Source organism: Eucalyptus grandis, chromosome 9 (genome assembly GCF_016545825.1).
Source record: "Eucalyptus grandis isolate ANBG69807.140 chromosome 9, ASM1654582v1, whole genome shotgun sequence".
NCBI classification, from domain to species: Eukaryota; Viridiplantae; Streptophyta; class Magnoliopsida; order Myrtales; family Myrtaceae; genus Eucalyptus; species Eucalyptus grandis.
The window spans coordinates 15,794,348-15,808,585 of NC_052620.1; the positions used below are offsets into that span (position 1 = coordinate 15,794,348).

The 14,238-nt window shown below is 36.7% G+C and overlaps 1 protein-coding gene across 1 annotated transcript; it reads left to right on the forward strand.

The window, feature by feature from the left end:
- The first annotated feature begins 3,517 nt into the window (after window positions 1-3,517).
- On the forward strand, window positions 3,518-6,879 carry LOC104418401 (transcription factor bHLH18). The gene is made up of 5 exons (XM_039302399.1): window positions 3,518-3,694; window positions 4,803-5,218; window positions 5,269-5,443; window positions 5,592-5,966; window positions 6,540-6,879. The coding sequence occupies exons 1-5, from the start codon at window positions 3,518-3,520 to the stop codon at window positions 6,618-6,620; spliced, it is 1,224 nt and encodes a 407-aa protein (XP_039158333.1). The 3' UTR covers window positions 6,621-6,879.
- Window positions 6,880-14,238: the final 7,359 nt, after the last annotated feature.

A 14,238-nucleotide genomic window follows, 5' to 3' on the forward strand; every position in this document is an offset into this window, starting at 1 on the left:
CCTACTTATTATAAGAATGTCAATTTTGTCATAAAGTTTTCAATTTTGATAATTTAATCCTAAACTTTTATAGAAAATTCGGTTATATTTGTTTTAATTAGTTTTCACAAAAAATTACTGATGTGGTAATCCAGTTATTACCTATCATTTTACGCGGCATACCATCTTGTTAATGGTTCAGCTAAATTTGGCCAAAAGAATTACATTGGAATATTGTTAAAAAGGTCATGACTAAATTGGTAAAATGAAATAAAAATGTAATTAAATTAATATTCTCAATACAAGCCCTAGCCATCGCAGACTTATGACTAATTGGATCATTGTCATGAAATGGGAAGAAAGATTTTTGAATATTTTTTCAGAGCACCATGTTCTTTTGTCTCACTTAAGGCTTAAAGTTGCGACAAACAAGATCGAGTGCTTTATGGGTACGGAGATTTGTTGACCAAATGACAGAAGGAACCACATGGAAGGGGAGGGGAGAATATCAGTTGCAAATAAAGTACAGATCAAGTTTAAAGTTGTGGTTCAAGAAAGGACCATCCTCATCTCCCATTTGTCTGGAAGCCTTCTTTAGAGCCGCTCAAAGATTCGAATCTGTAGAAAACGAAGTTAAGAAACATGTTGAGCCAAAGCCCCATTCTCTTTAGCATAAAGATTCTTATTTTAGGCTCCCGGATGAAAAGATTTTGTGTGAATACTAGCCAATTATCTTCTCACTATAAAATTTATTTTTCCTTGTAAGTTAAGAAACTTTTAATCTTGTTAATGAGTGTTTTATGAGTACTTGTTACGCATACTTAATATGAGAAAATAGTGAATGAGAAATTGCAACCTTACTTTATGTGGCTTCTCAACTAGTATCTAGGGGCACATTTTAATAGAACCATTTTGTTTTTTGAAATAGTGACTTTACGTAACACGAGGAAACTAGTGTGTTGAGAACTGTAATTTTTTTTTTTAATTGCTTATTTAATGATTAACCTCAAGAGACTCATTAACTTTTTTAAAAATCAAACATTTCGAAAATTCTATTGGCATATGACTGATTTTTATGTGTATCGATTGGGCCATTAACTGTAGATCCATGTCATTTTTCAATGGATTATAACCGTCTTTTTAAAGGAGGGGTTGAAGACTCTTACACATGGGTAATCGAATTCAAGACCAACCTAGCAAGTATCAATTAAGCTGTTAAAGAATATGCTCTCTCTCTGTTTTTTTTTTTTTTTAAACAATTCTCCACCTATGAACATATGGCTACTGAAATATTTTTCCACGGACAGTTAGGCTTCATATAGACGCATTAACAATGTCTTTCGTCATTGGTCTATAATATTGATAATCTATAACCTATAATGACCAGGCTCCAGCTAATACAGGAAGACGGTATAAATTGTTGGTGAATTCGACTTTAGGGCACAGCCCCTGAGGAGAGCCTTGAAATCCGCTTCTGTCAAACTAAGTAGGCCACGTTGTTTAAATAAACGACATCATTCTGACCATAAAATGCTAAACTATGTTCTCAAGATCGAGACGAAAGAGCATTTTCGTGCAGGTAGTACCCTAGGTTTTATAAAGCATGCAAGAGGCATGAGTACATGTGACAAGTCTTTGTAAAATATGCTTCCCAGAAAAAGTTTACTAAATTCCATCAGCTTTTCGTCCAATTCTTATAATTTCATTTCTTGTAAAAATAAAGAATAATCATTATTATTATCTTAATATATGTCTAGAGCTTTTACGTACTAAATTTGGACCAGCTAATTCGACGGATATCAACCAAGAATCAGACCTTAGTCCAGTCGATTTCACAACAAATGACATCTCAGTTGAAAACCACTAAAACCAAACTACTGGTCCTTTTTCATGTTATTAAAGTTATAGGTATTCTAAAGATATGATGTTCATAAGAAGTCGCGCAATAAAAATACTCAAAAAGGACCAGCCCTTTCAACTCAACTTGTCAGGTAGAATAAGTTGTTATCAAAATATACTTTCAAGAGGAAAAGAGGAAGTTCATAACACTCGGTGATTCAAAATTAATGAAAAGGACAACAAAATGGTCCTCTGAATCTCTCGAAATTTGGATTTGTTCCACCGTCTGAAGAACTATTTTATCTTCCCAGTACCACTTATCTCACTATCTGTAAAAAGATATGGTAAACCCATGATATTATGTAAATGATTCTCTATCAACAAAATAGCTAATATAAATCCTTGGCGACTCTTGTTTATGGCCTCAACGCGCACCCGATCGAATTGTGGTTATATCATTTTATAACAAAATAACAAAATGAGACTTTTGTTACGTGCCCTAAACACCGTAATTAAGCCACATTTGATGTGATTTGAATATATGTAATGAAACAAAACTCTGGTTTCAATGTCTCACGTCATGCGAATTGCTGCACCTCACAAAATTTTTTCCTTCGGAATGTAAGGACAATTTTATTTAGTAACGAATAGCCCGTTTCTCCATAGAACATAAGCAAACCAATGTTTAACTGGTTTCAGCTTTTGGTGATCGATTACGATGTATGTGTGCCACGTAGAAATAGAATGAGGTGGAAAAAAATATATAAGAAGAAATGGAAATGGGATGAAAAGAAAAGGGAATGGAACATAATGGAGCACTCTTTATAATCCATATTTGGGGAAATGATGATGTGACGGTACCGTAAATTTTCCACAATGAATGATGGCTTCTCTACATTTAGATCTCTCTATCTTTAGATCTTCAGCTTGGATGATATGAGTAGATTTGTTTCTTTACAAAAAAAAACTAGTACTCTCTTAGCATGTGCTTTGAATTGCACCGTTAGCTAACGATACTGTTAGGCTAGCAATACTCTTACATTTGATTGTGTCCAAGATATCACTGGGTATACAAGAACGTGAGAGTCAAATTGACTTCAAATGTGCCCCAGAAGATGAATTAGATAAAGGAGGAAAGAGTCCGGCATAGCCTTTCTTCGTCTTTTCTCTCTTAGGAAGAGTCGTCTCTACCCATGTCAGTGGTAGCTCCTTTAAGGGCGCCAGACCCTAGAAAAATCCCTTAAACCCTAGCAGGTGATCTTTTCCCTCGTCCTCTTCTTTTCGTTTTTTAATTTTTGCACCTTTGTGACTGGTGCTGCTTTCTCTGTATTGGGCTAAAATGGATGATAGGGGTTATCCAGATGCTCGAGCGACCCATCTCTGCAGAAAATTGGGAAAGTAATAGTCAGAAGTTAAAAAACGTAGCTATGGATGGAGTTGTATAAAGAGTGAAGTTGAAAGAATGTCAATTTGTCAACTTGACGTTCTTTACGAAGCTGCGGACAAACCCTAACATTAATGTCCTAGCTTTCCAAAAGACAATGAGAAAGGCATGGGAGATGGAGGATGTGATTATCTCTCTCTGTTGGGTTCAAATATTTTTGTTTTTGCTTTTTTGAGGAAGATAAAATATGAGTACTTAGATGGTGGATCTTCCTAATTTGCATATCATATTTTACTTCTAAAATGGAGAGGGCCAATGAAGCCTAATGGCCCCGTCAGAGGTTATTTGAGAGTTGCAGGGCCTCATTATTGGGAAGAACCTAGTGAACCCCGTCTAGTGAGGGTTGACCCTCCCTCATCGGAGTTCTACGCTCGCATGTGTTGGAGGCCAATTACCGCCACCACCCCTACTCTACCTTCATCAAATTGGACGGTAAATAATGGAAAGATTTGACTGTACCGACCAAATAAGGTCAATAATTCACTTGATTAGATAACTTTCGTTTTTCTCTATTTTTTTCGCTCACTAGAACCTTTCAAAGTAAATGCCTGAAATCACCTATAGAAGAAAGGCTCCTTAGGTCCACTCTATGGCTCCTAGCCAGGAGCTTTGTCCTCAGTTTTGGTGTTTTTAATTTATTTATTTTCGTATAATTTGGTGATGATACTTTATGACGGAAGGCCTGCATATCCCTAAAAAAATGGCCCAGTCGTATAAAATACGATGTTAACAACTAAACTACTCCATCCATCTCAAAAGAAAAAGAGACTAAATTAGGAACTAATCCCATTATTGGGCACAGACAGGCTTCCGATTGGCACTCTACAATATAAAAACTCGAAAAATCTTTTCATTCGTCTCCGTATCTTCTCAGCACGCATTTTTTAAGAATCTGTCTGGTCTATTCTCTAAGCAACTCCACCTCAACACTCAACAGCTAGAGAGAGAATTTTTTGAACAATTCACACGTGGGACTGAATGAAAACGAAGGATCAATAGCAAGTTAGAGCAAGTATATAAACGGAGGCTCAAAAGCAATACCTTGTGGTTGTCTTGTGGCCTACAAGGAACGGAACAGGTAGAGCATTTTTCAGAAAAAGCCAAGAAGGTTAGTTTCTTCACTTGAATCTGTCTTAGCTCCTTGTGTTACAAGATCATAAGTACATGTCCCATAGATCTCATCTCTCGTGCCCTAATTTGTGAACGACAACAGTGTTCCTCCGAGCATCCGCACAGTCACTACTGCTGCTTTTTCTCCTCAATCGCATTTGCATCATACATCGTCTATTTATTATCTGGACTAGAATTTTGTCTAACTCCTGCAAGATCTAATGCAGAACTCAGAAGGAAATCATCCGCATCGTTTTTATTTTCATAAATGGAAGTACTCTCTGCAAAATGGATAACCGAAACGGTAACACAAAACATTTCTAGCTTTGAGCCATTAAAACTATGTATGCAGTGACTTATTAAAGATCTGTTTCAGTAGTGTCATAATGGACTTTTTTGTTTCTGCCATGTGGTATCATAATTGTTACAGAGAATGGATGACTTCAACAACTTCATCCACCAATACAACACCAGCTCTCCTGATAATGGAGGACTCATGACTGAAGAAATTGCTACTGCCCTGGGAGAGACTAATAACAAAAACAGTAATTTGCAGAACTGTTTGTATCCAAGCCTCCATCCTTCGTATCCTCCTTTCACTTCCCAGAACTCCATTACCTCCACCACCACCACCACCACATGCAGTGACTCGTCCAGCGAGAGATCTTGGACTGGCCATGAGAGGCCCGCCAAGCTCTTGAAGGCCAGTACCTGCGGTTCTTCCTCCTCCTCACACCTCTTTTCGTTCAGTACATCGGCTTCAATGGCCTCGAACCTGCAACAGCAAGTTTATGGGAATTTGCAAAACCCTTCCGCAACTCCAAAGAAAGAGGCAGTTTCTCAAGAGTACAATATGACCTTCGGATCTTTGAGCTCGGGGGGTGTTCATCCCAATAACCAAAACTCAGCCAAAACTCCAGCCCCAAAGCCGATCTGGGGATTAAGAGAGCTTATCCTGTTTCACGGACTCCATCAAGTGCTCAAGACCATATTTTAGCTGAAAGAAAGAGGAGAGAGAAGCTTAGCCAGAGGTTTATTGCTCTATCTGCCATTGTTCCAGGCCTAAAAAAGGTACTAATTGATATTTTTATCAGTTAAATTAATCAGATTCCATTATATGCCACAAAATGGATACATGTGGTAAGCAAAAGGCCAATCGTGGTCGATTAATTGATCGAATTTGAAATCGAATATCTTAATTGATCTCTTTTCTGTACAGATGGACAAGGCCTCTGTTCTTGGAGATGCCATCAAGTACTTGAAACAGCTTCAAGAACGTGTGAAGTCGCTAGAGGAGCAATCGAAGAAGAAAACCATGGAATCGGCGGTCTTCGTAAAGAAATATCAGCTTAGCAATGATGATGATGGCTCGTCTTGCGATGAGTCCTCAGACGGTTATTCTGCGGACCAAGCATTACCGGAGATTGAAGCTCGGGTTGCGGACAAGGACGTGCTTATCCGCATTCACTGCGAGAATCAAAAGGCTATTGCAGCAAGAATTTTTGGGGAGGTTGAAAAGCTTAACCTTTCCATTGTTCAAAGCAACGTGGTGAGATTTGGCAGCTCCACTCTTGACATCACCATTGTTGCTCAGGTAAATATAAATCTGAGCATCTTCTTCTAAGTTGATTAAAAATTACTCCACTTGAAATGAACGTAAATTGTTGTGTTTGAAGATCTTTGCCAGTTTTATATCTTTGTGAAAGTAAAATCTTTGAATGCAAATTTGGGCTCTTTTGTCTTGAAAGTTGCTAATCTTTGGTCTTTATGTTATCGAATTCAAATACAAGGAAGATCGCGTTTAGAGAAAAGGGTATGATTTTTTTAATCCTATTTCGATTTTCAATCATGACTAGAGCAAAAGGATGCGGAAAACATTGAAAGGCTTGGCGATTGATAAAACTTCAGAAAGGTAGTGCATTTCAGAAAAATTAGTATAAGAGTGACGATTCATGAAAAATAAATAAATAAAAGCAATTCACTACGCACAAAGAAAAGCTGAAAAAAAAAATTATGAAATCCAAATGCAGCTTGATCCTCTCCTTTCCTGTTCTCTGCGTGTGTTCATGACCTATTAATGATCTAACAAAACAATTATTCTCTATTTATTTTGAACTTCTACTATCTACTTTTTATTAACTTGTTTGTTTATATATTTATTTGCCAGATGGATGATGGGTTTAGCTTGACGGTCAAGGAGATAGTGAAAAATCTGCGGTCTTCACTATTGAAGTTCTGGTTCAGATGAAGATGTTGGGGTTCATTGTTGATTAACGTTGCTTCGTCCTCTGTAAAAACCCAATTTGCCAAAGTTTTAGTCCGTGAAGATTGTGATTTTGGGTAGTTTTTTTTTTTGGCCTTCGTTTACTCTTGCATAGTTCAACATTGTTTGTTGAGTGAACCCATGCATGATGTAAAAAAGATGTTTCCATGCGATTTCTTCTTCTTCTGTTCTCATTGCCCTTATGTATTTGGAAGATTCATGGAAATAGTAACTTTAATAAGATCATTGGACTAAACGAGTTGTTTGCGTTGCTCATCTATTCAAAAGTTTTTACATCTTTAAATGTATTATAACAATAATCACGTTGAATCCCAACAAGTTTACTATATAACCGATATAATTAAATTGCCATAAATCACGTACACTCTAACAAAAGGGAGAGGTTTTTTCTTCCTGAATGCATGCGGTTAATTCCAGATGGATATGCAAAATGTTGGATCAAATATACTTATCTAAGAGCCAGCAATTACATTTGATATTGGATTAGGACAAAAACAACGAGCTTATTCCACGCCCCCCATTTATTTATTATATATAATTAAAGTGGGAGCTAAGGAGAATATTTTCTATTCTATAAGTCTCGTGGAACTTCAATTTGCCTCTGTGATTGCCACATGGTATGAAATATGACATCGTTTTCTCAAGTGCCATATTCGACCAATAAGTTTTCAGCTTAAAATAATTTGTCATCCACTGATTTCCATCTCTTATTGAGTTTTTTTTTTTTTCCTTTTGGATCTATATCTATTATCGAGTTTAAAATTTAAAAAGAAAAAAAATTATGGATAAGTACAAAGTTGGTAAGCAACAATCAATCAAAAAGATTTTTGTAGTACCATTTTTTTTTTATCTTCAAGTTAAATATTTAATTTTAAATAGAACAAATATATAGATAACGAGAGGACATCTTTGAATCTATTCGTAAATGATGAGATTCGCTTTTGGACAAATTACAGTAGTTAAAATAAATAAATCCTTTGATAAAAATCCAAACAAAACTAGAACAAACTAAGGGGATATTTTAATAATAAATATAGTATTATTCATTTTAATTATGAGTTATTTTATGCCAGTGATCAGTTTCAGTACATCAAAGAATATTACAGTGATGAAGAAAAATATGTTAAAAATATGGATAAGGGGAAAGTTCATGAGTTTTAATTTTTTTAATACAACTTTTGTCCTTTTTTCCTCGGCAATTAAAATATTTGAGTTCAAACTTGAAAAGTTAATACAGATAAAGGATGTTTAATACAATTTTTAAATGATATATTTTATTTTGAAAACATACATGTTGAATTTAATGAAATCAATTTACTTTAAGTACATAATTTTCAGTATATATTATTTTATTAGATGATGAGATATCACTTAATTTTAATATTTGAATCAGATTAGTAATGGACAAAGTTAAAATATATAATTATCAACATATAAAAGGATCAATTTATAACTTAAACTGAATAAGTTCCACTTTAAAAGTACATATTAGTGATATATATTATTGCTAATTAAAACATAACTGATTTTTATTAAAGTAATTTGTTTTTCTGACAAAAAAAAGTAATTTGGTTTAGTGCATTAAAATTTAAAGTAAGCATCTTCAATCACTTAATTTGAAAACTGAATAGATTATAATAAAACTAAACCTAAATTATAACTCAATTTATTAAATTATATTTTAATTGTGAGGGAATAAGACGGAATAATTAAATCATTTTACTTCAATATTACCAAAAAGCTTGATTTTTATCTCAAACTTACAATAAAATATTTTAAAGGGAAATCATATTAATTTGCAACTTACTTAAAACATAATTTTTTTTTTATCTTATTCGGTTTCATTTTTTACCTTTCTAACTGACTTATTTCCACTATGGCTTCCATCTTTATATAATAAAATCACCTTTATCAATTTATCTTCTGTTAGGAAAAATAACTTCATAACGTGTGTGTATATACAAATATATATGTGTATATATTTTTATAATTATCAAATAAATCTCATCTCTTCTCTTACATCACATCTCATATCTTTTATGGGCAAGTTGGGAGTCAAGCTTTGTGATTACTTTGAGCCACGTCAGTTGCACATTTGAAGCCCCACGTGTATTTTCAATAAGGACAGCTTGGTTTGATGTCCTTCAAATATACAGAACATCCAGCTTGGAATGAACTAAAAAATAACCCAAATGAATAATCAAATGGATTTTGGATTGAACCAACTCGATAATTATACTATTAATTAAAGAACAGTAGAAGATATGGATCTTAACAACAATCTGAAGCGATCCCCTTTTGGATCCTATCTTATCTTTTTCATGACTCGGTCGATACCTTCGATTGAAACTCTCTGGGGTTTTGCCCATTTTTCATTGTCTTTATTGAGGAGAGAGAGGGTGGGGGGAGGTGTTTTCTGTTTGTATCCAGCAATTCGACACCTGGACCGCACGTGGTTAAGCCTTATAGTTCGTAGATATCGTTCAGAATGAAGATCCTACATTTGTTGGGTATATACAATCGGGTGGCTAAACCAGATTCTAGTATACACGCTGTCGAGGGCATTGAACGGGAGTTCGCACGTGAGTTCTTGCTTCGAGGAAGAATTAGGGTTCCCACGAGGGGGCGTGAGAGGATTTACATCCTAGAAGGCTGGATTGCCAGGTGACATGGCGAAGAACATGGTAAGGTAAAACTTTTTTGAGGAGAGACACATTTGCTGTTGGAGAGAGCACTATTGTCGTTCTTCAACCATGAAATCCCGAATGATCTTGTCATGCACAAGGAGATGCATAGAATGGCTGCTAAATGAGATTCTGCCATGCGGTAATCAGTAGGTGGTGGATCAATCAGTGTTAAGATAGGTGGCCCTTGTGATCTAGATACGAATCAACATTAAGCACCTTTAGAAAAAAAGAGTTTAGGGGAAGACCGAGTTAGGCGTTTTCTAATGAGCCCATCTCTGAGCCCACCACGCGAAAAGTCTCCAGGACGTTCCGAAATGGCAAACATAACTCAACATCTTGTCACTGATCCATTTAGCTTACATAGGCCCAATGGACATAATTAATAATAAAACTCAAGGCTAGGGCGCTTTTTAACAATTAATAACATTTTTTTTTACCATAGATATAAACATAATGTGATGTCCAAATAATGCATACAGATTTCAAGCCAAAAAGAGCATAGTCTCACTCGAGAAGAACGTAAAGAGCAAGAAAAATTAACTCATGAATTTCTTTCCATATATTAAGCGGGAAAGCTTTACGTTTTCTGTACAATCTTAACCAGTATTTTACATGGAGAGAACTTTTATCAAGATAGATGAAGCAAAGTTTGGAAACGTTACTAGTCCAGGTTTTATACGGTTGCCGCAATTTGCCTTCCAATATTTCAATTTTGGAAAAAACCTTCCTGATGTTTTCAAATCGATTTCAATGTAACCCTAACGTAGACTCTCTCTAAATTCTCATCAAATAGTCAATCCGGTGCTCTCGCGTAACTAGGAGATGCTGCCACTAGAGGGGCAAATAGATCCAACAAATTTAGGACAATTACTTTTGGCCTCCTTATAGTAACATTTGCCTATTGATGTTAACTTTTTTGCAATGTGCATTTTGATCTTTTGAAATTTTTGCAATCTTCTCCCAACATTAATTGTAAAATGAAAAATATAACTTTTAATTAAGAAATAGTAAAAGGCAAAAAAAGAAGAAGAAGAAGAAGAAGAAGAAGGAAGTGAAGTAAATGTTTCTAGCGATGATAGGCAAATCAATTTTGAAAGGTTCCTTACTCTCCCACATCTGAAGCCAATCTCACCCTTCTACCCAGAGGAGAATCATCAATTATTGGATTTAATTAAAAGAAAGGGAAAATTTCAAATAAGGGCCTAAAGTGCCATCATTTTCTCAAAAGAAGACCCTGAAGTAAAGTTTGTCTCAAATAAGGACCCAAAGTGCCATACTTTTCTCAAAATAGGACCTGAAGTGAAGTTTGTCTCAAAGAAAGACCCAAAGTATTCATTTAATCTCAAAGAAGGACCTCACTCGCCGACTAGTGAATAGATGCATCTTCAATGTATATTCCTGTGGCCTGATTACGGTATTTTCGTCCATTTTTTTTTTTCATTTTTGGTTGCCTTGTTCATCATTTTCTTCGTCCCTTGTTCACTTCTTCTTGCCCAGATCAAGAACACCGGACTTGGGGAAAGGCCGGTGAGCGTCGGCCGCTGGTAAGGGCCGGTGAGGGCTCGATGCCCATCGCCGGCAGCGAGCAAGGGCTCCATGCCCATCGCCGACAATGGGCAAGGGCCATCAAGCCCTCGCTGGCCATGGGGGAGGGGGGCCATCCAAATTGAGGCCCTACAAGAAGGTCCTCAAGGGAAAAAGAGGTAGCCAAAGAAGTCATCAATCTAGGAGCGGTGGTGGGAGGAAGGGATGAAGAAAGCGACGCGGGCATCCTAGTAGTCCTAGTAGAAGATGAGGTTGTTGGTGGAGCAGCGGGTGGAGGTGGGGGAGGTCGCCCCTCACGGCCATTAGCGAGGTCACCCCTCGTCGGCCTTGGGCAAGGGCTTGCCCACCTCACTGGCCACTAATAAGGGCCGACGAGGGCTTGCAAACCCTCACGTGCAGCCAGCGAGGGCTCGACAGCCCTCACCAACTGCAACCGAGGCCACCCTCGCCAGATCTGGGGAGCGTCAACCTATAGCCCTCACCTACTGTTGACGATGGGCGTCCAACCCTCGCCGACCCTCACCAACGGCTAGCGCTCACTGGCCCTTCCCAAGTCTAATATTCTTGAGAAGAAGACGAACAAGGGATGAAGAAGATGATGAACAGTGCCACCATTGACCCAAAATAATAATAATAATAATAATAATAATAATAATAATAATAATAATAATAATAATAATAATAATGAACAAGACAACTAAAAATTAAAAAAAAATTAAGAAAAATATCCTTGATCAAAGTCTGGAATATGCATAGGATATGCATTTATTCACCAGCTGGCAAATGAGGTCATTCTTTGAGACTAAATGATCACTTTGGGTCCTTATTTGAGACAAACTCCACTCCAGGTCATCTTTTGAGAAAAATAAAGGCACTTTGGGTCCTTATTTGAGACAAACTTTACTTCAGGTCCTCTTTTGAGAAAATGATGGTACTGTAGGTCCTTATTTGAAATTTTCCCTAAAAGAAATGACATTAAGATTATTCTTAAATCAGTTTGGGGGGGGGAGGCCGAAAAATATGAAAACATTTTCCGAATTAACAATTTCACTCCAAACAAATGCCCCCCTCTCATGAAAGAGGAACTATTTTTTCCCCATATGCCAATGCGGTGCCATCAGTGCAACAATAGTAAGCAACTCTCTCTCCCCCTCTGCAATTCCTTTCATTTTCATGCTCACAACTAAATAAGGAAAAATCGTTCACTTTTCTTGAAAATAAAGTTCGGATAAAACCATGTCCTTCGACATAAAGTTTCTCATAAAAAGAAAAAAAAACACACATTTTTTGTTCATTTCCTTTTGTTGAGGTTTCTTTAATTTTTTAGTCATAATTAATGTCATTTGACTTTACAATTATTGTAAGGGGAAGAATGCAACAAATTTCAAAAGATCAAGGGGCATATGGCAAAATATTTTAAACACCAGATGGTAATTTGGATCTATGCAACAAATCTACATGGCAAAAATGTGATTCAGGCTCTAGAAGAAAGATCACGTGCCATCAATTAATCATTTGCAAGCGACAATGTGTTTGCAATCATCGCTGGGGGCATCGAACTCAATTTGAAAACAGTAGGGAATTTATGCCAAAATTGAGATACCGTAAGGCAAGTTGCAATGACCCCAAAAATCTTAGGGGCGAATAGCAATTGCCTGCCAACAAAGTTTAGCACTATAGTCTGGTTCAACTTAAGAGAAGCCATTGATCCTCGCCAAACTTCCACTTTCCTTAATGAGACTTCTTTTTGTGATCCCATCCCAACATAAGGAAAGGAAGTTGAATGGCTTTCACGTTTTCTTGATTTGGACATACACGGTCAACGTCAAGAAATTTTTTACACATATATGCTAACTATCTACTCTCACTAGGTAACCATCAAATCAAGAGTGGACAAGATCGCTCGTGGAAATATTCATTTTACACTAATAGCATATGCTATTACTCTGCCATTAAGGGTCAACTTTCCCTCTTGTCTGGCTTGCCAAAATAATGGATATTGGCCCATCACCTCGAGATGCCATACTTACAATCAGTGTTACACTCACTTCACTATTTTTGTTACCGTCTTGAAAAAAGGTCAGATCCACACCAAATCTACACCCGCAAATCTCCCGATCCTAGTTTTCATTTGGCTTTTTAACAAAGAAATCTCTCTCTTTCGAAGCAGACTTTAATGCCCAACATTCCTTCTCTGCTGATGGAGTCTGAGGTGAGTGACCGGCCCTGCTGAAGCTGATACATAAAAAGTTAGATAAATTAAAGTAGCGAAGCTCTCCAAAACACAAATGGATTATTTTGCTAGTTTCAGGAACTCTAACCCAGTACATACAGTCTATGTTAAAACCTCGATTCTTGTTTCGTTTGATAGTCCTGCAAAGATAGACATAACCGACGCTAGGGCATCTGCTAAAAAGCTTCTTCCCTTGTGTGAGTTACGGTTCTTGCGGAAGGAATTGGCTTAGAAGTACATTCAATTTCCAAGCGAAAAGGTCAGACAACCGACATGAACAAGTCACGTAGCCGAATCTCGAGGCATGTCATACAATCAATGATGTATGTTATAAAATAATTTCTTCTGTCAGCGAGTCTAATGAAAAGCCTATCACAAGAATGCCCATAAACAGATGCAATTAACAGACGGAATCACGCTCCACTATTATTGACACCAAACTCAGACTAGTGATTTATTGTGCTAAACAAACTGATTTTCTTAAGGGTTTTTCTGCCAAAAGCTGGTAAACCATTGATGAGTCGGACCACTTTACCTCGGACATACAGTTAAAAGCAGCTCACTTTCGGCGTGATTCTGGAGGCTTGTTTCTCGCACCTTCCAGCATTAAAAAAGACCCCCGCAAGAATTCAAGATTCTTACCTCAAATGCAAATTCTCAAACTTCCACCATTCTCTTTTGAAAGTAGGATTTTCACTTTAGCTGAAGGAATGCCTGGTCTAATGCCTACTCATCAATCTCTAATTTTTCTGCTATTACATTCAAAGCTCTCAAAAAGTGCGTATAAAGTTCAAAAGTGATTCACAATCAAATTTTGTGGTTGTATGAGATCAGATATTTGGTAACCTAACTTCTACTTTATGAAAAGTTGAACTTTCATATTAAAATTTGACTTGCTTCAAACTTACAGCGAGATTATTGGAGTGCAATTGAGCACATTGCGGGTATAATCACCAATCATTTCCTCATGGTCATGTGTCATTTTCAATCTAATTCCCCTTTCATGATCGAACAAGCGTATTGGCTACCACCTGCAAGAGGAAATGTGGATTCCAGTATCCAAGTAAGAATGAGAGTATTCCCGTGCAAAGCCAACTATTGAATTGTAGTAGCTCAA